We start from the raw sequence: 27,369 nt of genomic DNA, 5'->3' as shown, positions 1-27,369 counted from the left end.
CTGGTAAGGATAGAGGGAACAATGAATTGGGCCAAATACAGGCAAATCCTTGAGAACCTGCTTCAGAATGCAGAATGTCCTGTTGGAAGATTTACGTTTCAACAGGACAATGACCCCAAGCATATAGCAAAAGCAACTCTGGAAATGCCTCAAAACAAGAATGTGAAAGTCGTTCAGTGGCCTAGACTTGAATCCCATTGAAAATCTGTGGAAAGACTTAAAGATTGCTGTTTGCTGCAGCTCCCCATCTAACTTAACAGAGCTCGAGGAAATATGCAAGGAAGATTGGAGACAACCCCCAAATCCAGATGTGCAAAGGTGATACAGACATTCCCATGACAACGCAAAGCTGTCATCACTGCCCAAGGTGCTTCTAGAAAATATTGACTCGGGTGTGAATACTTATGTAAATAGAGATTTTTGTTTTTCATTTTCAATAAATGTTATAACATTTCTAAAAACATGTTTTTACGTTGTCATAATGGGGTATTGTGTGTAGATGGGTAAGAAAAACAATTATATTTAAACATATTTCAATTCAGGGTGTATGTAACAACAAAATGTGGAATAAGTCAAGGGCTATAAATCCTTTCTGAAGGCACTGTATTACCCCCATCATTTTAGAATGAATGAAACAGAGCTCCTCTAGACATTTAGTATAGTTGATATTAAAATGTAAGAAAACTCTCTCAAATATAATTGACATTTTATAGTAAACCAGTTATATTTTCATAACGGTAAAGAAAATGCTTTTATCATGAACCTGTAGCTAGGCTTTCCATTATGCGCAATTTACAGCGCGCCAAAAATAACCGGGACATCTTTCCCATAATATCCTTCCGCACAACTGAATGATATAAGAACATATCACTGTTGGCCCTGGGATAGATTTCTATAATTATAATATTTATAGCTATTCATGTGGTCATTGATATGAATACAGCATGACATAATTGGTGATTAGAAATGTATAATCACTACTTTTTATGATGAACTATGTTGTCTTGCGCCAGGATACTGCATGCTGTCACTTGTCTTCCAGTGACGTTTGTGGCGCCAGAAATCAAGGGTTTTGGTTGGGGAGGGTTGTGTGTTAGTACGCGCCATATATTATCTAGGAATGTTATTAATTCGTTTCAGTTTTGATACAATTAAGTAGTCCCATATTTATGCTTTAGTATTTACAAAAATCGGTCTAAAGTTAGGATGGTGATGCTACGCAGCAGCGGCGTGGGCGCGGAACCAGCAACTCGGAAGAGGAACCGGGTTGACTTGGATACAAGCTCCGAGTTTCTGTCGCTGGAGAGCGCATCGCAGACAAAGTCGAGTCGGCTGAAGAGGGGCCTGGATGACAGCTCCAGTAACACTGAAAACACGCGAAATGTGAGGCCCTTTTAGATAGTTGACATTATAAAATGTCACTGTAAACTCGGTTGTTGTTAGCTATATGACAGCTGTTAGCTAACCAGCTAACTAGCTAGCCCGACATTGATGTTGTTTATGTGCCTAGTTAACCGCATTCTATGCCAGTTGTAAGCTAACTGGAGGCTAATGTTATAAATTAGTTGGCCTGTTAGCTCCTGTCTCTAGTTTACATACCCTATGGGGTATCGCCCATAGATGTATATATCGTGGAGTTGAGTAAACTCAGCTAGTTAGCTAGCCCCTTTTAGATGGCTAGTAAGTACCACTGACTAACAATAACTTTAATGATTGTTTCTGAATGTGGACAGGTATGTTGCCTGCTAGCTAACTTCTATAGCTAGCCAGATGTAAGTTTACTACACTAGCCAGCTGCCAGCTTACTACACTTAAAATGACTGGATTCCTATGTGAATGCAGCTGATGTTTTAGTGTTTTCCTAACATAGGGCCACTCGATGGTGAAGGAGGAGGATAGCCCTCCGAGACGAGGATCCCTGAGGACCAGGGGACAGACCGTCAAACACGAGGTGTCCTTGGCTAAAATAAATGGCCAAACCAAGTCCCCTGAGAAAGAGGAGGAAACTGGGGAACACAGCACAAGGTAACTACTTATGTTTTATGCAGATAACTGGTATTCATTCTATGTAAAATCAGCTTCTACTCCTCTCAGTATAGTCGGTGCGATGCATGACGACAGAAACATGTTTACAAACCTAAGGTGTCATCACAACCCTCAATGTTTATGTTCTCATTTTGTTGATCTCTGCAGGAAATCCCCAAGACTGCAGGGCGATGGAAAAGCCTCCGCGTCATCCAGGGATAAGCAATCTGAAGCTGGTAACTAGATCATTTCTACATCACATTTTACATGAATCAATGCCACCTCCAACAGTACAGCGAGAAGGAGACACCATTGGTTTCATTTATGTCAGCTACAATGTTTATCATCAAGTTAATGATAAATTAATAAATAAATCTTCTTCCAGATGCCACTGATGAAGTTGAGGAAGAAGAGGCCTCTTCTCTGAAGACCCAGTTTGTTCTGCGTCCCCGGGAGGAGGACAGCTCTGTGAGACGCAGCTCCAGGATCACCAGATACAAGCGCAACTCCAGGAACCAGTCTGTCCTCTATAACCGCCTCATCACCAAGTAAGAACGTCTTCATCAGCAGGCGTCGTACATCAGGGGTGGCCAACCCTCCTAGCTACCCATCTACCACAGGGGTTTTCCCCTTCAGCCCTAATCTAGCACCGGGGCAGAAGAAATCATGCCCCAGTAACTCTCGTGGAGGAGGGTTGGGTCACCACTGTTGTACATGTTCTTGTCAGTCTGGTTTGCATGTTTATAACAGCGAAGTTGATAACGGCTAGCGGTAGCGGTGAAATGAAACAGTCCCTGTTTTTGTTTTTTTTCCCATTCTATTCGTAAAGCACAGCTGAGGCAGTGCTGCAGAAGATGGATGATATGCAGAAGATGCGTCGTCGGTTAAGAAGCAGGGATACTACAGAGGAGGTCAACATTATTCATGCTACAGGTTCACAGCTTTATAATATATTTAGTTCAATATCACCATGATGTCCCCCCCCAATAATGTTATTTTTCCCCCTTTTTTAAAATTTTAGGACCTTGTAATCTACGCTGGGGCCAAGAGGAAAAGGACTTCTGAAAGAACCGAGGAAGGAAGTGAAGACCCTCAAGAGAATAAAAATGGAGTGACCTCCAGTGAAGAGGAGAATGATGAGGAAGAGGGAGGCAAAAATAATCAGGCAGATGACGAAGACGACGACGATGACGACGACCGTAATGAAGATGATGATGATGATGAGGAGGAGGACGATGATGATGACCATGATGAAGATGACAACCAGAAACGTTATGACTTCAGGCAGAGGAAAGCTGCCGTTCGCTACCAGGCACCACGGGAGGGTTAGATATTTTCTGTTGAAACTATTTGCATCTTTCATTTCACTGAAGTCTGTATCCTTCTAGGCATCAGCACCGGTGCATGGACTCTACATTTATTGTCACGCTTTAGTAGCAGTTGTTATTCCCATAACCTGTCCTTCTACTCGTTTCTCATGGTTGACCTTTTATTTCCCACAGAGCCCAAGACAAAGGCCATCTTCTTCAAGACTTCAAGACACTTGTCCCCATCCAGGCGGAGGTATAGGTTCAGCTCTACTGGTCCGAGAAGCCCTTACAACATAAGGAGAGGCAACAGGTCTGTAGACTAAAGAACCTAGTACCTACTACCTTCCATGTCTGACCTATCAAGTTTAGTTTAACATTCTTTCCTAATTATTACAACAAATCACAATTCATTCCTAAGTTCTACTTCCTTGTGCTTCTGATTTCTGGCATCCACAGGAGTGTGTCTGATAGGTAAGTCATTGTCAGTGTGTCTTAGATGTGTGGTGACATCAGGGTTTCCGTAATGGCTGGTTTCTTGGTCATTGATTTGTGTGCATTACGTTGTCTGTATTAGTCAGTGACGTTACTGACCTCTTGACCTCTGGCTCTGTCATACTCCTTTCTTTACCGTGTAGAAGAAGACATGCCATCCACAGTAGTGACTCCACCTCCTCGTCCTCCTCCTCTTCCTCCTCCTCCTCTGACGATGATAAGTTCCAGAGGAGGAGGAGGAAGAGCAGGAACAGATCGGTGAATAGATGTCTTCCCATGAATCTGCTGAAGGAGGATGTCCTGGGAATCCACAAGGACAGGATGAAGATTGGAGCCAGTCTAGCTGACGTTGACCCCATGCAGATAGACCAGACAGTAAGTCTAGCTGACTTTGACCCCATACAGGTAGACGAGACAGTAAGTCTAGCTGACGTTGACCCCATACAGGTAGACCAGACAGTAAGTCTAGCTGACGTTGACCCCATGCAGGTAGACCAGACAGTAAGTCTAGCTGACGTTGACCCCATGCAGGTAGACCAGACAGTAAGTCTAGCTGACGTTGACCCCATGCAGGTAGACCAGACAGTAAGTCTAGCTGACGTTGACCCCATGCAGGTAGACCAGACAGTAAGTCTAGCTGACGTTGACCCCATGCAGGTAGACCACACAGTAAGTCTAGCTGACGTTGACCCCATGCAGGTAGACCAGACAGTAAGTCTAGCTGACGTTGACCCCATGCAGGTAGACCAGACAGTAAGTCTAGCTGACGTTGACCCCATGCAGGTAGACCAGACAGTAAGTCTAGCTGACGTTGACCCCATGCAGGTAGACCAGACAGTAAGTCTAGCTGACGTTGACCCCATGCAGGTAGACCAGACGGTAAGTCTAGCTGACGTTGACCCCATGCAGGTAGACCAGACGGTAAGTCTAGCTGACGTTGACCCCATGCAGGTAGACCAGACAGTCTCTCCAGTCCATACCTGCACCAGTCATATGTTAAGTCCGTGAGGGGGAATGAAAGAGGGAAAGGATAGATAACTGGGACAGCACCGGACAACATTGTCCAACATTGAAATGGTGTAATGTTGTTTTCTAGGTGCGTTTTGATAGCATTGGGGGACTGACCAGACACATCTCTGCCCTGAAAGAGATGGTGGTCTTCCCTCTGCTTTACCCAGAGGTGTTTGAGAGGTTCAAGATCCAACCACCAAGGTAGCTAGAAATACATGTTTAGAAAGTCATCCATACTGTTATGGTGAAATGATCTAGGATCTGTTGTTGCTCTTGATGCTGTAGATTCTTACTGTGTGTGTGTGTGTGTAGGGGCTGTTTGTTCTACGGACCTCCTGGAACAGGGAAGACTCTAGTGGCCAGGGCGTTGGCTAACGAGTGCAGTCAGGGAGAGAGGAAGGTCTCTTTCTTCATGAGAAAGGGAGCAGACTGCCTCAGCAAGTGGGTGGGAGAGTCCGAACGGCAGCTACGTCTTCTCTTCGACCAGGTCATTACCTACCGTTATTCTTGTTCTGAAATATATTGTGTTCCAGGATGTTGAAACCAAGCTGAGTTGGGAGGAGGAAATACTAAAAAATATTTGTTATTTTATTTTTGACAAATCTTTTAGGCGTATCAGATGCGGCCATCAATTATATTCTTTGATGAGGTTGATGGGTTGGCTCCCGTCCGCTCAAGCAGACAGGACCAGATACACAGGTTAGACACTTGTGTTGATCACTGGAAGAAATCGATTTGAATACAAACATTTATTGCTTCTCGTTTTTTAGCTATTTGGTATCTTTTTGTTTAGTACGACTTGGTAAAGTGGGAATAATGTTCTGTGTGTGTTTTCATCTTACAGTTCCATCGTGTCCACTCTCCTTGCCCTGATGGATGGGTTAGACAGCAGAGGAGAGGTCGTGGTGATCGGAGCGACTAACCGTCTGGATTCTATAGACCCAGCTCTCAGGCGACCTGGGCGCTTCGACCGAGAGTTCCTCTTTGGCCTGCCTGACAGAGAGGTGAGACACGGGTCTTACTGACCACGGCTGTAGTCATTAGTGCACGCTGTAGAAAACAGTTTTGCAACAAAAAAAACAGATTTCTAGTAGACACATTCAGGTAGGTCCCTCTCTGATTGGTTGAGTTTGCTTCCGTTTGGTTCCTAGTGAATAAACCACGGCTGTAGTCATTAGTGCACGCCGTAGAAAACAGTTTTGCAACAAAAAAAAACAGATTTCTAGTAGACACATTCAGGTAGGTCCCTCTCTGGTTGAGTTTGCTTCCGTTTGGTTCCTAGTGAATAAACCACTGATGGAGGTCATGTTTGTTCAAATCATATTATGTGTGTGCCGCACGCACACACACACAGGACCTGTCAAAATAGTGGGCACCCATTCATTCAAGAGTTTTTCTTTATTTTTACTATTTTCTACTTTGTAGAATAATAGTGAAGTCATCAAACTATGAAATAACACATTGAATCATGTAGTAACCAAAAAAAGTGTTAAAACAAATCAGAATATATTTTATATTTGAGATTCTTCAAAGTAGCCACCCTTTGCCTTGATGACAGCTTTGCACACTCTTGGCATTCTCTCAACCAGCTTCATTAGGTAGTCACCTGGAACGCATTTCAATTAACAGATGTGCCTTGTTAACTTAATTTGTGGAACTTCTTTCCTTAATGCGTTTGAGCCAATCAGTTGTGACAAGAAAGGGGTGGTATACAGAAGACAGCCCTATTTGGTAAAAGACCAAGTCCATATTATGGCAAGAACAGCTCAAATAAGCAGAGAGAAACGACAGTCCATCATTACTTTAAGACATGAAGGTCAATCAAACCGGATAATATCAAGAACTTTTAACGTTTCTTCAAATGCAGTCGCAAAAACCATCAAGTGCTATGATGAAACTGGCTCTGATGAGGACCAACACATGAAAGGAAGACCCAGAGTTACCTCTGCTGCTGAGGATTATAAGTTCATTAGAGTTACCAGCCTCAAAACTCGGCAATTAACTGCACCTCAGATTGCAGCCCAAATAAATGCTTCACAGAGTTCAAGTAACAGACGCATCTCAACATCAACTGATCAGAGGAGACTGCGTGAATCAGGCTTTCATGGTCCAATTGCTGCAAAGAAACCACTACTAGAGGACACCAATAAGAAGAGACTTGCTTGGGCCAAGAAACACAAGCAATGGACATTAGACTGGTGAAAATCTGTCCTTTGGTCTGATGTCCAAATTTGTGAGACGCAAAAAAAGTGAACGGATGATCTCCGCATGTATGATTCCCACCGTGAAGCATGGAGGAGGAGGTGTGGGGGTGCTTTGCAGGTGACACTGTCAGTGATTCATTTAGAATTCAAGGCACACTTAACCAGCATGTGTACCACAGCATTCTGCAGCGATTCGCCATCCCATCTGGTTTGGGCTTAGTGGGACTATCATTTTGTTTTTCAACAGGACAATGACTATTTGACCAAGAAGGAGAGTGATGTAGTGTTGCATCAGATGACCTGGCCTCCACAATCCCCCGACCTCAACCCAATTGAGATGGTTTGGGATGAGTTGGACCGCAGAGTGAAGGAAAAGCAGCCAACAAGTGCTCAGCATGTGTGAGAATGCCTTCAAGACTGTTGGAAAAGCATTCCAGGTGAAGCTGGTTGAGAGAATACCAAGCGTGTGCAAAAGCTGTCAAGGCAAAAGGTGGCTACTTTGAAGAATCTCAAGTATAAAATGTTTTGATTTAATAAAAATAATAAAAAATGTTGTTACTACATGATTCCATATGTGTTATTTCATAGTTTGGATGTCTAAACTATTATTCTACAATGTAAAAAATAAAAGCCCTTGAATGAGTAGCTGTCCAAGCTTTTGACTGGTACTGTATGTATGATAAAAGATCACTTGTGTGAGAAGTAAACCAGTAACATTGCTTTGTTCTACTAAGATTAGGGTATTTTGTTTTTGGAAACATTCATATTTGACATAAATGGTCATGTTGTTGTCCACTGCAGGCTCGGAAGGATATTCTGCAGATCCACACCAGACAGTGGACTCCCAAGCCATCAGCCTTGTTCCTGGAAGAACTGGCAGACAAGTGTGTTGGTATGTTTTCTTTTAATCCCTCCTCTCCCAAACCAACCAATCGTTTTTAAAAGATGACCCATTCTTTCAAACAACATTTTAAAATTCCAAGCTGTTAAATATTCCAATAGTTTTCGGAGGCTCACTGAAAGTGGTGTGTGTGTGTAATCAGAACATGTAGAGGATGCTCTCTTGCATTATCAGACTGTTTCCCAACGTCCCCCTGCTTTGGTCTCCTAGGTTACTGCGGTGCTGACATGAAGGCGGTGTGTGCTGAGGCGGCTCTGTGTGCCCTGAGGAGACGCTACCCTCAGATCTACTCCTCGTCCCAGAAGCTGGTTTTAGATGTGGCATCTATCTCCATCGGCAGCAGGGACTTCCTGTCAGCCATGAGGAAGACGGTCCCAGCCTCCCAGAGAGCTGTGTCGTCCCCGGCCAAGGCTCTGACTCCTGTGGTCCAGCCACTGCTTGGTGCAGCCTTACAGACTGTACTGGGTGCAGTTAGCAGACTGTTCCCACATGCAGAACAGGGGCTCAAGAGAGATACGCGAGACAACGGTGAGTCAACTGGGACAAGAGATGTTTTTTTTTTGTTGCCAAAGCTTTTGCTACAGTGTGCCCTAATAAACATGACCCAGGTTTGGTATGCCTGTTGTATAAGAATGGGTATGTAGTATTGTGTTCTTGAACGTCATACTTGGTTTATCGTGCTCTAAGATGTTTCGTCACTTGTCTTCAGGTGTCCTCCCAGCGGGTGTTTTAGACGCTGATCTCCTGCACAGTGAAGATGAGGACTCCTCTGTCTGCATCACCGGTCTCTCTCACAAGGCCAAGGCAGCTGGGGGCTTCCTGCATTTCAGCAGGTGAGTAACAGGTTGTCCAACGCACAGAAATCCTTATTCCAAATGTGTCTTTCTCCCACTCCTCCCTGAAGTGGGCACGGGACATCTTTGAAATCTGTGTTGGGACTGAAGTGTACACTTCATGAGAATGGGTATTGAGCTCCGGTCTTGTAAAGTATTTTATAGTCTTTTTCTCTCCTCTGTTCTCCCAGGAGCGTGCTGAACCAGCCCACATCGTACCGTCCCAGGCTGCTGCTGGCGGGGCGTCCTGGGTCAGGTCAGAGCAGTCACCTGGCCCCTGCTGTGCTCCATGCCCTGGAGAAGTTCACAGTTTACACCCTGGACATGGCCGTGCTGTTCGGAGTCAGCACCACCTCTCCTGAGGAGGCCTGCGCTCAGGTACTGTACCCCCCCCTCCCCTGGATCACACCCTGTTTTCTGTATAGTGCACTATTGAGCCCTGTGCCATCGGCCATGACAGTCGGAGTATCTTTAGTCTTTCCTTGAGTCCTTGATTCTTCACATATTTGGAGAAGGTCCTAGGAGAGAGGAGTCAATGAGTCAAAGAAATACTTTTGAGATGAACCCAGAGATGGACAGTATTGATGTCTTGTATTGATGGACCCAGAGATGGACAGTATTGATGGACCCAGAGATGGACAGTATTGATGAACCCAGAGATGGGCAGTATTGATGTCTTGTATTGTTGAACCCAGAGATGGGCAGTATGTGATGTCTTGTATGTTTGGACTCTTAGCTCTTCTGTGAGGAGGCATGCAGGTTCATATAAACACTGATCTGTAATGATGTGTTTCGTTGTGTTGTAGATGTTCTGTGAGGCCAAGAGGACGTCCCCCAGTATCCTTTATATCCCTCACATCCAGAGGTGGTGGGACACGGTGGGGTCTGCTCTCAGAGCTACCTTCCTCAGCTTGTTACAGGACATCCCCTCATTCTCACCCATCCTGCTGCTGGCCACCTGTAATGTCCCCCACAGCAGCCTCTTCCCTGAGGTAGGTACTGTAGACACACACCGCCCCACAGCAGTGTAACGGGATGTAGTGAACACACCGCCCCACAGCAGTCTAACAGGATGTAGTGAACACACCGCCCCACAGCAGTCTAACGGGATGTAGTGAACACACCGCCCCACAGCAGTGTAACAGTGTGTAGTGAACACACCGCCCCACAGCAGTCTAACGGGATGTAGTGAACACACCGCCCCACAGCAGTCTAACGGGATGTAGTGAACACACCGCCCCACAGCAGTCTAACGGGATGTAGTGAACACACCGCCCCACAGCAGTCTAACGGGATGTAGTGAACACACCGCCCCACAGCAGTCTAACAGGATGTAGTGAACACACCGCCCCACAGCAGTCTAACAGGATGTAGTGAACACACCGCCCCACAGCAGTCTAACAGGATGTAGTGAACACACCGCCCCACAGCAGTCTAACAGGATGTAGTGAACACACCGCCCCACAGCAGTCTAACAGGATGTAGTGAACACACCGCCCCACAGCAGTCTAACAGGATGTAGTGAACACACCGCCCCACAGCAGTCTAACAGGATGTAGTGAACACACCGCCCCACAGCAGTCTAACAGGATGTAGTGAACACACCGCCCCACAGCAGTCTAACAGGATGTAGTGAACACACTGCCCCACAGCAGTCTAACAGGATGTAGTGAACACACCGCCCCACAGCAGTGTAACAGGATGTAGTGAACACACCGCCCCACAGCAGTGTAACAGGATGTAGTGAACACACTGCCCCACAGCAGTCTAACAGGATGTAGTGAACACACCGCCCCACAGCAGTCTAACAGGATGTAGTGAACACACCGCCCCACAGCAGTCTAACAGGATGTAGTGAACACACCGCCCCACAGCAGTGTAACAGGATGTAGTGAACACACCGCCCCACAGCAGTGTAACAGGATGTAGTGAACACACCGCCCCACAGCAGTCTAACAGGATGTAGTGAACACACCGCCCCACATCAGTCTAACAGGATGTAGTGAACACACCGCCCCACAGCAGTCTAACGGGATGTAGTGAACACACCGCCCCACAGCAGTGTAACAGGATGTAGTGAACACACCGCCCCACAGCAGTCTAACAGGATGTAGTGAACACACCGCCCCACAGCAGTCTAACAGGATGTAGTGAACACACCGCCCCACATCAGTCTAACAGGATGTAGTGAACACACCGCCCCTAACATCACCAACATGGCAGTGTATTTTGTCTGCTGTGTGTTATGTGAGTGTAGGATTTTGATGTTTTTTAAGGACTCTTTCTTGGAAGATTAGTCCAAACGAGGACTAAAAGAGATCCTAATAAAATCTAATCACCAAAGGGACACAAGCCCTAGAAAATGTGCCCTCATTCCCTCCCCCTGTGGGAGAAGCTGGAGGGTTGGAATTGGGCTTCTGGGCAGGGGATCAGTCAGAATGATCTCGTTCATTCCCATTCAGCTGAATGTTATGTTCACTTGGTGAATCATCACCCCCCCCATAGGTCCAGGATCTGTTCTGTGCTGAGTATGGAGAGGTGCTCCAGGTTCAGGTCCCAACCCCACAGGAGAGAAGGAACTTCTTTGACGATCTCATCCTAAACCAGGCTGCCAAAGCTCCTGCATCCCAGAAGAAAGCAGGTAAGACTGCATCATACTCTTGAGATATTCTAGTGGAATCCTGGATAATGGTCCAAAATGGTTAAACAAGCTCAACTTAAACTAGAACGTTCTCTGTACCAAAGCTGTCAGCACTCGCTCTGTCATGTGGTTAGTCACTAACCTCCCTGTTCTCCTCCCCAGTGCTTGCAGCCCTGGAGGTGCTTCCTGTTGCTCCCCCTCTTCCCCCAAGGATGCTGACAGAAAAGGAGCAGCAGCGATTGGAGGAGCAGGAGGAAGACACTCTCAGGGAGCTCCGCCTCTTCCTGCGTGATGTCACCAACCGCCTCTCTCAGGACAAACGCTTCAAGGCCTTCACAAAGCCTGTCGACCTGGAGGAGGTGAGACTGACTATCAATTGCTGTAGAAGTGTCTGCGTTCTAGAGGGGGCGGGCTGCGTTCTAGAGGGGGGCCGCGCTCTGAGCCATGTATAAACATCAGATGAGGGTTAAATAAAGAGAAGAGGCCAGATGTTGTCTAAACATGGACATGGTAGAATCTCTATCACGTGGAGAATGGCTGACCTGTTGTTGTTTTGATGGATCACGGTCTTGTCTAGGTACCTGACTATGCTACAGTTATAGAGCAGCCCATGGACCTGTCCACTGTCCTCTCCAACATCGACACTCACAAGTACGTGACTGTGAAGGAGTTTGTCCACGACGTGGATCTCATCTGGAAGAACTGTCTGGAATACAACCCTGACAAAGATCCTTCAGGTAGGAAATAGGCTATATCCAGAATTTTTACAGATGTTGTATAACAGGATGTAGTGGGAGAATGTTTCCTTTATTTCATAAATTCATTAATATGTATTAATTAATAGTATTAATTCAACTAATCATTCATTACTTCATTCAGCCAACTATTAATTCATGAATCAATCCATTCATCATTTCATAATCGTACCGATGACACGTCTGTGTACCGGATGTTTTCCAGATCGTCAGATCCGCCACAGAGCCTGTGCTCTGAAGGACACTGTTCAGGCCATCGTCAAAGACGAACTGGATGAAGACTTTGAGAAGATCTGCGAGGATATCAAGGAGTCCCGCAGCACAAGAGGTCAGGTGTTATTCTATTGGTGCAGAGCAGTTCCAGAGAGATGGTTCTAGAGTAGAAATGCATTTGATCTTTTAATTTGTTCAGGGACCAGTTGATCTGTTCTGCTGCTCTCCTGGATGGATGAAAGAAGAACGTTCCTGATAGATTTAAATATGAACTGCCTCTCTCTTTACTTCCAGGTTGCTCCACTTCAAGGTTCGCTCCATCCTACTATCACGTTCATCCCAAGACCAGAGCAGTGGATGCCAAGAGCACCGACGCAGCAGGCCCCTCTAAAGAGTCTACCGCTGCTGCTCCCTCAGCTGTGACCACGCCACGCCCTTCAGGTTAGCAAGCAACTCAATGTACAGACACACAATGCTACACAGGTTAGCATTTCACTGCTCTGCAGACAGACTGTTGTTTCCACTAGCCCATAGAGAATGAGCTGTGGAGAGCTTTACAGATCTATCCTCTACAGATCTATCCTCTACTAACTGCTGGTAATGAGAGACGGGATGATAACACCGTGTCAGTTTCTCTCACCCTGTTTACACTCGTCATTCAGTCATTCATAAAGGTGGTTTTTTGAATTGGCTTTGATTATCTGGTCATCTGCTTCTCAGCAGCTCAGAAGAAGAAGCGCAGGAAGAGCCGCTGGTGCAACGGCATCATCAGGAAAAGGTCCTCTCCTCACACGTCGAAAGACCACTCTGCTGTGGTGGAGTCTGGAGAGGAAGAGGAGGAGAGGAGAGGGGCAGAGAGCGAGGAGGAGGAGGGTGGTGATGCTGCAGCAGAGTCAGGCCTGGAGGAGCTGGAGATCACTGGGGCTGAGGAGACCCCCATGGAGCAGGAGGAACCAGTCCAACAGGAGAACCAGGACAGACAGCCCATGGTGAAAGACACTGAGGACAGCCGGAACACGGAGGAGGCTAGCCAGGCTACAACGGAGACTACCCAGCCCAGGGTGGAGGAAGCTGTGGAGGCTAGGGCTGGAGACCAGAGCAGTGAGGGCACCCAGGACCCTGTAGTGGTGGTTGGAGCCCAGGAAAACCACTTCTTACCAGAAGGGGGAGACGATGTATGTTATTTTGTTGTACAATGGATGTTGCTTTTTGTATGGATGATTCTCCTGCTGAATTGATCTTATTTTTCTGTTTCAACTGTTTCCTCATTCACCCAGGGGCAGGCGTCCTCTACAGACAAAACTGAGCCTCCGAGAGTGGAAGTGGACGAAGAGAATACCACAGGTGTGCAGCCTCCCATCCCACAATGGACACCGACACCACCACCCCCACACACACACAGACACACTCTGTTGTTTTTAAGTTAACTTTGTTGAATTGTACACTCACTCCCTCCCCTCTGTCCTCTTGTCAGAAGTAGGAGTGAGGCGTGTGACGCGGGGCTTGAAGTACCAGGGGATGCAGCAGGTGATGGATGTTGACCAGGAGATACTGGACCAGAAGACACAGCCCCCTGTGGTTGATCACAACAAACTAAAGGTAACAGATTATCACTGCAGCTGGTCCAGGGTCAGGTCGTCGCCCGAGCCTCCTAATGGAGGTTGTTAAATGATCCTAGATCTGTGGTGAAGGCAACTAGCCAGTGGCAGTCTATTGGAATTGTCATGTCAAGCCATGTTTTGGCTTGACAATGACAGCAATAGAGTTAGCAAGAGCACAAATGGATCTGGAATCGGACAGAGGCACCTTCTTCCTTTAGACCAAGAAGGAGGATATAAGACCTCTGTGCTGAGCTGGTTATCTGGTCCTTCATTTCAGGAGCTGCTTCAGAGAGCGGTGTCTAAGACTGAGGGATATGAGGTCTATCAACTGGAGAAGCTATACGCCTTGTTATGTCAGAGTATCTACAGACATCGCAAAGACTACGACAAGACTGCCCTGCTGAAGGTTTGTCATTCTATACATTTCAATTTGTATGAACTTGTGAAACATCTCATTGAGCAATTTTTGAGTTTTTCTATGTTTTCTAATGTTTTCTTATTCTCTTTCCAGGAAATGGAATATGAAATTGAAGATTTTTCATAATGAGTTTTATACAATAAAGATGTAGCTAGTCATGAATTGCACGTATTTCCCCGTTGTCTAAATGTATAAAGAACAAGTCTAGAACTATATTTTGATAGAAATATACAGATGTGTATTTCCTAACAACTTGTATACTGGTGCTTTTATTTAATTAAAGTGTTTTTTTTACAAGTATTTGTTCCTGTGTCTTGTTATACCATAAAGGCATGACGACATTGATGTGTTAATTGGTTGAAAAATATATATTACCAGTTAAAGCGGAATACAAACTGAGCATGGTGCAGCCTCAGGTGATGTTTTTTTTGTCGTCAGACGGTAACGATAAATACTGTATGCATACAAACGTCAGGACCGTCACTTTTTAAATGCTTGTATTGGTTGATAGACATTTTATTTGAAGCAACATTTCTCTATGCATGCGTGACAGATGTCGCCTATGAATGACGTCAAGACGTACCGCATTAACGTGATGACGCCGCTTAATCATTAAACTGCCATAAAAAAAAAAACACTGATATAATTTGATGGACAAATTGCTTACTTAAAGTGACTAATGTCGTGGCTTCCTGCCTTTTTTAAAATACGTCTGTAAAGGGATATCAGTCGGGAAAATAACTGTTGCAGCGAAAATGTTCCATGTTTTCATCTGCAGACAGCGGTGAACTGGACTCGCCTGCCTCCGAGCAAAACTACTGCAGTCCGGCAGAGAGCTCTGGCTGAACTGTACAAGAGGTAGGCTAGCTAACATTAGACGAGAACCTAAGACAAATTGCGGGGGGCAGGAGAGCCTGCGCAGAAGCTACCTCTTGTCCTGGTAAGTAAACGCTAACTCAGCTGCTGTACTGTGGTGGCTAGCTACAGTATTTGGCTTCCAGCCGCAATGTCTATCCCAGGTGTAAACTGGCTGGCTAGATGCAGAAATGGAAGCTAGGTTAGTTAGCTAGATCTGGATAGCTAGCAATCTAATAAGATAATCAATTTGCTATAGTCACACTGCATAGAAATCTTTTTTTCTACATAAACAAATGGCATTAAGAGCAATTGGGTCCAAAGTATTGTAAATGACCAGCTACTACAAACTAGACAGTTGCTACAAACAAGTTGCACTAGTGTGCAGAAATACAATAATACAATAATACAATAATCATTGTAATAGGTTTCACATGCAAAAGGTGGTATAGCTAGGACACATTTCAACTTCACTGTAGTTACTGTACAATGGACGTACTATTACCATTATACAGGAATCCATACAGAGTTTAGCTGTTCAAGCGAAGCTATATTGGATGGAACCATTCAAATACATAATTTGTTTTTATTTCAGTCCACAGATGAAAATATTGGAAGTTTTAGAATGTGAATCAAACCATCACTAGTGGAAGGTCAAATCCATTCCAGACACATCTCTTTACACAAAGTTATCTTGGAGGATAGCCTACCTACAAAATGGCAAGCAGGAGGAAGTCAACAACCCCTTGCATGGTCCTGCCTTCTTCTAACGTGATGGAGGAGCAGGATGCAGACATGCAGGTGGGAGAGGGAAAGGATGGAGCTGAGAGCGCTGCAGAGGGACTTACAGACACCGCTGTGGTCTCCACTGACCCAGAGACAGGTGGGGAAGGGTTTTATTCATCTTCAACATGTTGCTCACACCTGTTTTCTTGAAATGTTAATCACCTGGCTCGATCTTGACTGGCTGCATCACTGCTTGGTATGGCAAATGCTTGGCATCCAATCGCAAGGCGCTACAGAGGGTAGTGCGTACGTTCCTGTACATCACTGGGGCCGAGCTCCCTGCCATCCAGGACCTTTATACCAGGCGGTGTCAGAGGAAAGCCCTAACAATTGTCAGACTCCAGCCACCCAAGTCCTAGACTGTTCTTTCTGCTACCGCACGGCAAGTTTGGAACCAACAGAACCCTGAACAGCTTCTACCCCCCCCAAGCCATAAAACTGTTAACCAATAGCTACCCGAACTAACTATCTGCATGGACCCTTTTTGCACTCTTGACCCATCACTTACACTGCTGCTACGGTTTATTATCTATCTTGTTGCCTAGTCACTTTGTCCCTACTTATATGTACATATCTGCCTCAATTACATCGTACCCCTGCACATCGACTCGATGCTGGTACCCCTTGTATATAGCCTAGTTATCTTTACTCTGGATATAATCAAATCAAATGTATTTATATAGCCCTTCGTACATCAGCTGATATCTCAAAGTGCTGTACAGAAACCCAGCCTAAAACCCCAAACAGCAAGCAATGCAGGTGTAGAAGCACGGTGGCTAAGAAGAACTCCCTAGAAAGGCCAAAACCTAGGAAGAAACCTAGAGAGGAACCAGGCTATGTGGGGTGGCCAGTCCTCTTCTGGCTGTGCCGGGTGGAGATTATAACAGAACATGGCCAAGATGTTAAAATGTTCATAAATGACCCGCATGGTGAAATAATAATCACAGTGGTTGTCGAGGGTGCAACAAGTCAGCACCTCAGGAGTAAATGTCAGTTGACTTTTCATAGCCGATCATTAAGAGTATCTCTACCGCTCCTGCTGTCTCTAGCGAGTTGAAAATAGCAGGTCTGGGACAAGGTAGCACGTCCGGTGAACAGGTCACGGTTCCATAGCCGCAGGCAGAACAGTTGAAACTGGAGCAGCAGCACGGCCAGGTGCTATTATTCCTTGTGTTATTATTTTTCCCTTTCCTCTTATCTTTCTCTCTGCGTTGTTGGGAACGACCCGTAAGTAAGCAGTCTACACCTGTTGTTTACCAAGCATGTGACAAATAAAATGTGATTTGATTTTGTTCTGTAGGCACTAAACAGGAGAAAAGCTTTTGAAACCTATATGAAATGCCCATATTGACCTACTGTTTCAACACCGATCTGCTATGGTGTGCTCTACTCCTGAAAATGACCCTCGTTCTCTGATGTGGTTAAACTAACATAGCTGAGCAATTTACTTTTCAGAGCACGACATCAGTCATTCCAGTGGAGAGGACGTTGTCACCTGCACAGGAGGGAAACGCAGCAACCAACCAACCCTGGAGCAGACGCTCAGTGACCTTCTCTCGGATGGGGGTTACACACAGCATGAGACGGAAGAGAGCGATGACCCCGCATCAGCTGGCATCTCACTCAGCAAAACCCCCATCATGAAGATGAGGGGTAAATCGGAACCGAAGAGGATCGCCGTGTCTCTGAAAGCAGCCGAGGAGAGTGACGGGATGGGAGAGAGTGAAGGGGAGCAGGAGCCTATCGAAGCACCTCTGGGGCTGGGTTCCCTCACTCCTGTAGAGAAGATGAGCCCACATTACACCGAGTCTATGAAACACAGTGTTCTCCTAAACATTCCCAATATGATGTCTGCAGAGCACAAGAAATCCTCTGTCCTCAGCTCCAATATGTCTGGACTCCAGCTCCCCCCTGGTCTGGCCCAGGTCCTATCAGCTCTGCAGGCCCAGCAGGTGATCATATTTTCAAATTCTTTGAAATTGTAAATTGTATAAAACAAATCACCTTTCACTGCTGTTGATACTATTGTAATGTTACTGATAAATAAGTGACTAAAACCTCTCTACTCTCTCTCTCTTGCGTTCTCTTTCTCCCTCCCCGCAGAGCGCCCAAGCCCAGCTCCTCATCCCCGTCAGCAGTATCCCCTCATACAACCAATCCATGGATACCAACACAGTCCTGGTCAACACCTACAAGAAGTTCCCGTACCCTTCGGTGTCAGAGATCATGGGTCTGTCGGCTCAGACCAAATTCAGTGAGGAACAGATAAAGATCTGGTTCTCTGCCCAGCGTCTGAAGCACGGGGTCAGCTGGACACCCGAGGAGGTGCTTTTTCTGTTAGATTCATGTTTGTCTTATACCAGAGTTACATTTTTTGGGGGGGACATAGTGTTTTTATTGTGATTTTAAAAAAAAACATATTTTCACTCATTGAATATATATGTTTTAATTGTTGTCGCTCTGTTGAAGGGGGCGCTTGCAAGTACGCATTTCGTTTTACCATTTACACTACGTCTAACCTTTGCATATGACAAATAAACTTTTTGATTTGAGGTGGAGGAGGCTAGGAGAAAGCAGTTCAACGGGACTGTGCACACGGTGCCTCAGACCATCACTGTTATCCCGGCCCACCAGCTCTCTGCTGCGGCCAACGGCCTGCAGTCTATCCTCCAGACCTGTCAGATAGTAGGGCAGCCAGGCCTGGTTTTTACACAGGTTGGTACTTATTGATGACATTGTGGATGATGTAATGTAATATTTTCTGTTTATAGTTTCTCAACTCAATATGTCTTGTCAGTTGTTGTAATATTGTTGAGTGAGTGAAACTTTTCTAAACTCTGAACAGGTTGGCACGCCTGTGACCACACCCATCACCTTGACAGTAGCAGGGATGCCAAGCCACAGCCTGGTCCCCAAGATGTCCTCCCACCAGACCAGCCCAGCGGTCAGTGAGATGAAGAGAGCCACCACTGTCCAGCCTCCCTCCCTGACTCCACAGGAGAACTCGGCCCTCAGCGCCGACCACTTCGGAATGCGGCCTAAGAAGTCCAAGGAGCAGCTGGCGGAGCTGAAAGCCAGCTACCTGAAGAACCACTTCGCCAGCGACGCGGAGATCGCCAGGCTCATGACGCTGACCTGCCTCACAAAAGGCGAGATCAAGAAGTGGTTCAGCGACACGCGCTACAACCAGCGCAACTCCAAGAACAGCAACGTCATCGTGTTCCATGACAGCCAGAGTCCCCGGGGTCACGGCAGCGGCACCACCATCGTCATTGACTCCAGCGACGAGACCCCTCAGTCTCCACCACCCACACCATCCGTCAAAGAGAAAGAGCCACGCCCCAAGACCTGGAACTCCTTCCCAGACTTCACATTGCAGAAGTTCAAGGAGAAGACAGCAGAGCAGCTGGTGGTTCTTGAGGAGAGTTACCGGAAGGGAAGCACTCCGTCTGATGACGAGCTGACCCGGCTGAGGACGGAGACCAAGCTGACCCGGAGAGAGATCGACGCCTGGTTCACAGAGAAGAGGAAGGTAGTGGAGGCAGAGTCACCTGAGCTGAAAGCAGAGCGGATGGAGAGCGAGGCCACCTCGTCTAGAAAAAGATCCCAGACCCCTCCGGGTGGCCGGCGGCCAAACAGGGGGGACAAGAACATCGGAAAGAAAACCCCAGAGCAGCTCCACGTTCTGAAGAGTGCCTTTGTCCGTACCCAATGGCCCTCCACAGAGGAATATGACAAGCTGTCAGAGGAGAGCGGGCTGCCCAGGGTCTACGTAGTCAACTGGTTCGGAGATACCCGGTACTCCTTCAAGAACGGCAACCTCAAGTGGTTCTTCCACTACCAGAGCGGCAACGTGGAGGGACTGAACGGCAACAAAAACAGAAAGAGGAGGATACGTAACCGAGGCTGGGGGAGGTCTCGGAGCAGGAAGGCTAAGAGGTCAACCAGCACGGAGAAGTCGCCACCACTGCCCATCATCAAGTTGAAGTCCGGGAAAGACATTCTGAAGGAGTATTACCTGAAGCACAAGTTGTTGAATGAGCAGGACCTGGATGAGCTTGTGACCAAGTCTAGTATGGGATACGAGCAGGTGAGAGAGTGGTTCGCTGAGGTACACAAGAGGGAAGATATGGGTGCTGATCCGTTTGGGGATGCTGAGGTAAACGAGGACCAGCAGGAAGAGGAAGCGTTGCTGGGTGAGAATGAGATGGCACCTGACGAGCAGGATGACACTGTGGTGGGTGAGGAAGATGAGGAGGAGGATGACGACACTGATGAAAGTGATTCTTGGGAGCCCTCTCAGGGTGCCAGAAAAACACAGTCAGAGTAATGAAGGACAGCTGGGCTGTGTTCATTAGGCACCAAATGGACTGAAACAGGGAGGGACTACATGGAATTGTCCAATTTAGAAATGCCCAGTTTCACTTTCTGTTGCAAAACATTTTGCCATGGTGTGCCCAAATGAACACAACACTGGATTTAGTCAAACAGCACAAACACATTTTGCTTTCTGTTACGTATTTTAAAAGGTACTGTCTGAATGCAAGACTGAACGATAATATCCCACCAATACAAACACAAACGATATGTGCACCTTTTTACAGCGCTAGAGTAGCGCCATTAGTCAATCTAGTCAAGAATTACAACCAGTACTTTAAATACCACATTTTATATGAATTGGTCAGACATTAAAATGCTGAAATTCAATTGATAATACAATATTTGATATGATGATAATTAATGGGAAATTAACATTTGTTGATCTACAGTATTCGGCACAGTTATTTATGTGCAATTAAGAGGTCCTTTTTTTTAATGGCTAATGTCTCTCGTATATATCCCTATTATTATAGAGATTACAAAGTACTGTAAGTACATTCATGGAATGAATGCAATGAATCATGTGAAATCAGATGATATTATGGGTTCCAATTGAAATTGATTGGAGGAACCGCGGTGCCAAAGTTAACTATTGAATGTGGACTCCTGTGCTAGGAAAGACTTAGAAACCAAGGGACTCGAGAGTAGGAGTGCTGATCTAGGATCAGTTTAGCCTTTTAGATTCCAATGAGTCCATAGACTGACCCATGAGCTCGTGTGAATCCTTAAAGAGATGGTTGGGGCTAAGGCTTAAGAGGGTGTGAACAAATTCCAGCTCTCTGGCAAGTGTGGAAAAAAACCCTTAAAGCTTTTTTTGCAAAACTGGTTATACAAGAATAGCCATTTTTATAGCTACGTAGCTTTCTCCAACTGTAGTGTATAATATACCATTACGAAGCTCCGAGTCTGTACTTTTGTACAATGTAAAAGATGACATACATACTCTAAGACTCTTTATGAATACGGGCCTGGAGGCCCAGTATGTACAGTACCAGTCAAATGTTTGGACACATCTACTCATTCCAGGGTTTTTCTTTATTTGTACTATTTTCTACATTGTAGAATAATAGTGAAGACATCAACACTATGAAATAACACATATGGAATCATGTAGTAGCCAAAAAAGTGTTATATATTTTTTTTATTTTAGATTCTTCAAAGTAGCCACCCATTGCCTTGACAGCTTTGCACACTCTTGGCATTCTCTCAACCAGGTTCATGAGGTTGTCACCTGGAATTTCAATTAACAGGTGTGCCTTGTTAAAGTAATTTGTGGAATTTCTTTCCTTAATGCGTTTGAGCCAATCAGTTGTGTTGTGACAAGATAGGGGTGTTATACAGAAGAAAATACCGAGTCCGTATTATGTCAACAGCTCAAATAAGCAAACAGAAGTGACAGTCCATTACTTTAAGACATGAAGGTCAGTAAATCCGGAAAGTTTTCACGTTTCTTCAAGTGCAGTCGCAAAAACAATCAAGTGCTATGATGAAACTGGCTCTCATGAGGATTGCCACAGGAAAGGAAGACCCAGAGTTACCTCTGCTGCAGAGGATAAGTTCATTAGAGTTAACTGCACCTCAGATTACAGTCCAAATAAATGCTTCACCGAGTTCAAGTAACAGACGTATCTCAACATCAACTGTTCAGAGGGGACTGCGTGAATCAGGCCTTCATGGTCAAATTGCTGCGAAGAAACCACTACTAAAGGACACCGATAAGAAGAAGAGACTTGCTCGTGTTTCCTGGCCCAAGCGATGGACATTAATTAGACCGGTGGAAATCTGTCCTTTGGTCTGTAGGCCAAATTTTAGATTTTTGGTTCCAACCGCCGTGTCTTTGTGAGACGCAGAGTAGGTGAATGGATAATCTCTGCATTGTGTAGTTCCGACCGTGAAGCATGGAGGAGGAGGTGTGGGGGTGCTTAGCTGGTGACACTCTGTGATTTATTTAGAATTCAAGGCACACTTAACTAGCATGGCTACCACAGCATTCTGCAGCGATACGCCATCCCATCTGGTTTGGGCTTAGTGGGACTATCATTTGTTTTTCAACAGGACAATGACCCAACACACCTTCAGGCTGTGTAAGGGCTATTTGACCGAGAAGGAGAGTGATGTAGTGTTGCATCAGATGACCTGGCCTCCACAATCACCCGACCTCAACCCAATTGAGATGGTTTGGAATGATTTGGACTGCAGAGTGAAGGAAAAGCAGCCAACTAGTGCTCAGCATATGTGGGAACTCTTTCAAGACTGTTGGAAAAGCATTCCTCATGAAGCTGGTTGAGAGAATACCAAGGGAGTGCAAAGCTGTCAAGGCAAAAGGTGGCTACTTTGAAGAATCTCAAATATAACATATATTTTCATTTGTTTAACACTTATTTTTTTAGTTGGTTACTACATGTTTCCATATGTGTTATTTCCTAGTTTTATGTCTTCACTATTATTCTACAATGTAGAAAATGGTAAAAAATAAAGAAAAACCCTTGAATGAGTGGGTGTGGCCAAACTTTTGACTGGTACTGTATACTGTGGTGTCTCTGCAGGAAACTGACAGTGTAGCACTTATTATTGTGCACTTTGCCCACTACTGTATTAAAGACATGCTCCGGAACTTTTGCGACTACCAAGTATTTTTTTAAACCTCTTGCTTTGGACTGGACGTGTCAGTGTTCAGAGCCCCCCTCGCAAGGTCTCTGTGTTCTATGCCAGTGATGTGAGGTAGTTCACAATTTAGCTGAACTCTACTTTCAGAACTACTGGCTAAAATGTATACAAAAAGTTCCGGAGAATCTCTTTAACATGTTCTTGTGGGGGGAAACAACTTTGATTAGGCACCTTATATCCCTTTGACCTTGTAATGGCTTTAGGAGACCAAATCTCTTTCTATATGAGCCCTTTTTGAACGCTGTAGAACTAAGTATTCTGCCTTGTATTGTCCTCCTCTGAAATGATTCTATTTTCAAGAGGATGCACCTTATTGACTTTACCCCTCTCCTTGTGGATCAATTCTAAAGTTGGGTGTTGATATGACACAAATGAAAATGGTCAATGGTCTGTATGTGGCCTACTGCTTCCTGCACCAACCAACTGGCACAACGTGGGTCCCTATTTCAATCATGTGAAACTCTGCTGACTTGGAAACGTGTTACGTGAGTTTGAATTACGTAGAACTTGTATTGTTTTTAAGACTGCAGTACTGGTATGTATGAAGACTAGAGTTGGAGGACTTGATACAGGGCTGTTTTCAAAGTGTTTTTCTAATGTATGATCAGATGCACGTTTGTTTTGCTTTTATTTTTGCAACGTTTGCAGACTATGCTCTCCTCAACTGTCATTTTAAATGACAAGTTTTGACATGTGCACATTAGTAGAACCAAGACATTGTTGCTTACCTGTAAGCCATGTCCTATATGCTCTGGTCACTGGGTTCCAGCCTGGCTCGGACCTGATGAGTTACCAACGTTCTCTCAAACTATTCTAAACATGCTTTACCAAGTTCTAGTCACTTTGGTTCTAGAATCTCAATCTAGAATCTAGTTGAAACATCACAACATTTTACAGAAAAACGGATGGAACCTTCGGAACCTTTTTGAGGAGACAAAACCCTATGTGCCTGCATGGCTCATTCTTTCTGAGCAGGGTTTCATCAAGACTTGACAACAGAAGAGGTGGAGGAGGAGAAGATCGTGGATACCTCATGCTCATCATAAACATTTCAACTTGGGCAGCATGTTATGCTGTGAAATCGTTAACGTTTTCATGCAGGAACAGTTATTTGTACCATAGTTAAGGTAAAAGATGCATTTGAATGTTGAGCTCCATATAGTGCATGAAATAATCACCTGACTGCAGATGAAACAGCATTATGTGCTTGTCTTAGAAAAGTTGTTTTTTAATGGTTTTATAATCTTTATTTATGATTAATCCTGTCTCTCAACTTCAACTAATAGCTTGTATGGCGTTTTACTGTTAATGTGTAAAAAATATATTTTTTGAAGGCTCTTTGCCTTCTTCAGTTGGCAACTCAATGTATCCACATTGCTCTTTTTTTTGTACAGTAGACGTGACATTGTGACCATAGTACATGACTGTTTTTATCCTAGTACAATAATTCTTACCTGTCTGTCCTCTTTGCTATTTCTCAATATTTAGAAAGGTGCTTGTTTAGTACTAATAACCAACCGTTGAATACATAACTTTAATACATGCTTTAACAGTTTTCCTATTAGATTGTGCGCACACAATATTTGAACCTGTCTTTTACCATACTATTCTGCTAGCTACAGCTATAATGGATCATGTCAGCCAGTCTCCTTTCTCCTACTGTATTTATTAAGTTATCTATGAGAAGAATGTTTGGCTCAATGTTTGGTTTCTGGATATGTTGAGGTGCTTTGGGAAAAGTGAGAGAGTTTATTTGCAAACGTTATGGTAAACCAAGGAATTTTTCATGTTGAGACAGAGTAGCCTTGGAGCTGAAAACTCCGTGGAAAAAGCTTTAGTCCCCTGAGCCATAGACTTTGCAATGCTTTTTAATTGAAATCAAACTGATTTTTTTTTTAGGCTGTGGCTTGATTTAGACAAATATATATTTTATTACTTGTTTTGTGGACAAAATACAATACATTTGGACGAAAAGGCGTGTATTTTGGTGTCTTATAAAATATTTAACTTCAAAATATGACTGGAGTTTCTCTTATAGAAAAATATTACAGCATTTCATTGAAGAAAGTAAAGCGTCTGTCATTGGAACATATCGCCCGGAACACATTCTATATTTTTCTGTTTCCCAACGGTCATATTAGCTTGTAACACTGCACACGTTGACGTTTGTTTTGTTTTTTAGTGTTGGTAAAATCTGAATTCGCTGTCATTCATCGTTTGAAATGGAGATTTTCGGTAGCACCTTTGACGATTCGGTGTTCGAGGAATCAAGAGCGAAGCCGACTGTTGTTGCACTGTCGACGTACAATGCAAAGTTCTGTGAAGCAGAGGTGAGTGTTAACTAGCTACCTAACGTTAAGTAGCATCAGTTTTTTTGTTGCTAGCATTGCAATGTGTGGATATTTTTAACTACGAGTTATCTATTTCAACAGTGGTTTTGGGAGAGCATCGACACAGAGGACATTTTGGAGGTGCAAAAGATCTTCAAATTTCGAGCTGATATGGCGTACAGGCGAAAAAACTTCCAGGTATTGACCCCTCTTCCCTTGAGTCATTTAGTTACACACTGTCTTATCATATCCATCTAGTATCCAAATGCTTTTCTCATCCGTTAACTATATCCATTTCCCCAGAAAGCTTTAAACGCCTACACTACCTGCCTCTCCTATATCCCTGACGGCAACCTGGCCATTCGACGGGACATAATGGAGGGAATGGCAAGGTGCTGTTGTCACCTGGGGAAGAGAGTGGAGGCCCTGGAGATCACAGAAACACTTGTAAGAACCGTTGCTGTTGTGTGAGTCTTATCTTTATACATTATTGTAACATAATATGGTTTTTATTATACATTAATAATACAAAATACCTAGTCTCGTCGTCCAGCCAGCCAGCTCTTGTCTGTGGACAAGGTTACAGTATACCAGGTAGTAAAATGGTTGTTTTGAAAATTCATTCCATGGACAGAAAAATGAAGCCTCCAACACCTGTCACCTTACCGGTCTACTTCACCTGACTGCGAACGTCCACGAGCGCTTCGGAGACCTCAGGAGCCAGGTCACGTGTCTGCAGCAGCTGTGTTCTCTCCACCCCTACCACCAGTGGCACTGGATGAAGCTGGCAGAAAGCTACCTTCATCTTCTTCAGTCTCTGTCAACACCCTCAGGCTCCAGTCCTCTTCAACAGGGAGATGGTGTAGAGCCACAGCCTGACTCTCAGACTGAGGAGCAACTGAAGGAAGAGCGTGACGGGGTTTGGCTCAAGGCCTGCATGTGTTTTGTCCGGGCCAGGTAAATAATCAGTGAGAGACAAGCAGACATCCTATTGGCCTATTCTATATGGAATTCCATGGATACAAGTTTGTTGGGCAGTCTTTAGGACTGGTTTCCCGAACACAGATTGAGATTCTCCATTGAAAGTGCTTCTTAGTCCAGGAAAATACTTACTTTACCTCTGGGGAAATTAGCCCTTGGATTAAAGCAGAGAGCATATTTACACATTCATCCTAAATGTCACTGTTTAGCACAGTCTTTGTCTTGTGAAGATGGTTGTTTGACTGTACTGTGTTGCCTTGCCAGACTCCTCCTCAGGGCATTAAAGGGCCAACAGTCATCCTTTGTTCTCCAGAACAGTGAGAGAGCCCTACAGAAGGCTGATGAGGCTCTACGTTGGCTGGAACTGAAAGACACCACACTACAACTAGTCTCTGAGGTGAAACCGGTTAGAGACACAGTACATGGACTACTGTTCTCACATGGTGTCTATTCATCAAATAATGTCCTGTATTTTGTCTTCTGGTATGTTTAAATGAAAGGAAATGTGTGGCTTGCTGGCACCAAGATGTCATGGTTATGCTTTTAGATGTATTAGATGTATTACAATTGACGATGCACATGTTTTGAAAAGGTAAGAGGTACACTTCCGACCAGATTGATCATGCATCGTTATTGGTGATCTGCCCTTCAGGTGATGTCAGAAGATCTAGTTCCAGAGAGAATGAGAGAGGACAACCAGGATGGAGAGAGCTTGGCAGGTCTCTCTCTGAAGGACTTTGAAGACAGGTGGTGGAACAGACTGGTACAGACAGGAGTACTGAAGGAGGATGGACCTAAAATACCCTCTGTAAAGACCAACTAGGCTACACATTTTGATGAATGTATTTATTTGTTAATATTGCGTGTAACAATGTGCTGACCGCCATATGAAATGAAATATTGTCACAATCTACAGTACAGTTTAATTAGATCATTGTTGTATTGAATTTCAAAGTAGAACCATTT

The 27,369-nt window shown here is 44.9% G+C and overlaps 3 protein-coding genes across 8 annotated transcripts; all 3 read left to right on the top strand.

Annotated features, from left to right (window-relative positions):
* The first annotated feature begins 964 nt into the window (after window positions 1–964).
* Window positions 965–14,701, top strand: LOC110520837 (ATPase family AAA domain-containing protein 2). 5 transcript variants are annotated; one of them, XM_090220069.1, is made up of 28 exons: window positions 965–1,383; window positions 1,871–2,025; window positions 2,194–2,261; window positions 2,411–2,573; window positions 2,855–2,936; window positions 3,047–3,350; window positions 3,528–3,645; window positions 3,792–3,806; window positions 3,971–4,202; window positions 4,924–5,039; window positions 5,151–5,325; window positions 5,449–5,537; window positions 5,683–5,842; window positions 7,844–7,934; window positions 8,154–8,471; window positions 8,653–8,776; window positions 8,968–9,154; window positions 9,583–9,768; window positions 11,282–11,417; window positions 11,580–11,776; window positions 11,995–12,154; window positions 12,378–12,500; window positions 12,680–12,826; window positions 13,109–13,560; window positions 13,663–13,729; window positions 13,860–13,984; window positions 14,264–14,392; window positions 14,498–14,701. In XM_090220069.1, the coding sequence occupies exons 1-28, from the start codon at window positions 1,207–1,209 to the stop codon at window positions 14,528–14,530; spliced, it is 4,329 nt and encodes a 1,442-aa protein (XP_090076195.1). In that variant the 5' UTR covers window positions 965–1,206; the 3' UTR covers window positions 14,531–14,701. The 5 variants fall into 5 exon arrangements, with proteins under 5 accessions (XP_090076195.1, XP_090076187.1, XP_090076203.1 ...); XM_090220061.1 differs by having other exon boundaries at window positions 13,106–13,560; XM_090220077.1 differs by lacking the exon at window positions 3,792–3,806.
* Window positions 14,702–14,975: 274 nt separating this feature from the next.
* Window positions 14,976–25,107, top strand: LOC149984324 (zinc fingers and homeoboxes protein 1-like). Of its 2 annotated transcripts, none has more exons than XM_090220098.1 (6): window positions 14,976–15,344; window positions 15,855–16,142; window positions 17,501–17,997; window positions 18,149–18,370; window positions 18,599–18,760; window positions 18,891–25,107. In XM_090220098.1, exons 2-6 carry the CDS (start codon window positions 15,977–15,979, stop codon window positions 20,373–20,375), a joined length of 2,532 nt encoding a protein of 843 aa, XP_090076224.1. In that variant the 5' UTR covers window positions 14,976–15,344; window positions 15,855–15,976; the 3' UTR covers window positions 20,376–25,107. The 2 variants fall into 2 exon arrangements, with proteins under 2 accessions (XP_090076224.1, XP_090076235.1); XM_090220109.1 differs by having other exon boundaries at window positions 14,994–15,262.
* Window positions 25,101–27,318, top strand: LOC149984323 (uncharacterized protein C8orf76-like). Its single transcript, XM_090220119.1, has 6 exons — window positions 25,101–25,422; window positions 25,525–25,620; window positions 25,726–25,869; window positions 26,057–26,379; window positions 26,668–26,800; window positions 27,056–27,318. The coding sequence occupies exons 1-6, from the start codon at window positions 25,315–25,317 to the stop codon at window positions 27,224–27,226; spliced, it is 975 nt and encodes a 324-aa protein (XP_090076245.1). The 5' UTR covers window positions 25,101–25,314; the 3' UTR covers window positions 27,227–27,318.
* Window positions 27,319–27,369: the final 51 nt, after the last annotated feature.

This window comes from Oncorhynchus mykiss, chromosome 3, assembly GCF_057628025.1.
Source record: "Oncorhynchus mykiss isolate SJ-2025 chromosome 3, ASM5762802v1, whole genome shotgun sequence".
In the NCBI taxonomy this organism is placed as follows: Eukaryota; Metazoa; Chordata; class Actinopteri; order Salmoniformes; family Salmonidae; genus Oncorhynchus; species Oncorhynchus mykiss.
Note: the sequence above shows the minus strand (reverse complement) of the source record. Positions and strands in the feature narration are given on the sequence as shown.

What these genes read in the sequence shown, in the direction of transcription:
- LOC149984324 (XM_090220098.1), top strand. Translation starts at nt 15,977, where the DNA reads ATGGCAAGCAGGAGGAAGTCAACAACCCCTTGCATGGTCCTGCCTTCT. An exon ending in CAGCTCTGCAGGCCCAGCAG is followed by an intron (nt 17,998 to 18,148) that starts GTGATCATATTT and finishes CCCTCCCCGCAG; the next exon opens with AGCGCCCAAGCCCAGCTCCT. An exon ending in TCAGCTGGACACCCGAGGAG is followed by an intron (nt 18,371 to 18,598) that starts GTGCTTTTTCTG and finishes TTTTGATTTGAG; the next exon opens with GTGGAGGAGGCTAGGAGAAA.
- LOC110520837 (XM_090220061.1), top strand. Translation starts at nt 1,207, where the DNA reads ATGGTGATGCTACGCAGCAGCGGCGTGGGCGCGGAACCAGCAACTCGG. An exon ending in CTACCAGGCACCACGGGAGG is followed by an intron (nt 3,351 to 3,527) that starts GTTAGATATTTT and finishes TATTTCCCACAG; the next exon opens with AGCCCAAGACAAAGGCCATC. An exon ending in ACAGCAGCCTCTTCCCTGAG is followed by an intron (nt 9,769 to 11,281) that starts GTAGGTACTGTA and finishes CCCCCCCCATAG; the next exon opens with GTCCAGGATCTGTTCTGTGC.
- LOC149984323 (XM_090220119.1), top strand. Translation starts at nt 25,315, where the DNA reads ATGGAGATTTTCGGTAGCACCTTTGACGATTCGGTGTTCGAGGAATCA. An exon ending in CAAAGTTCTGTGAAGCAGAG is followed by an intron (nt 25,423 to 25,524) that starts GTGAGTGTTAAC and finishes CTATTTCAACAG; the next exon opens with TGGTTTTGGGAGAGCATCGA. An exon ending in CACTACAACTAGTCTCTGAG is followed by an intron (nt 26,801 to 27,055) that starts GTGAAACCGGTT and finishes TCTGCCCTTCAG; the next exon opens with GTGATGTCAGAAGATCTAGT.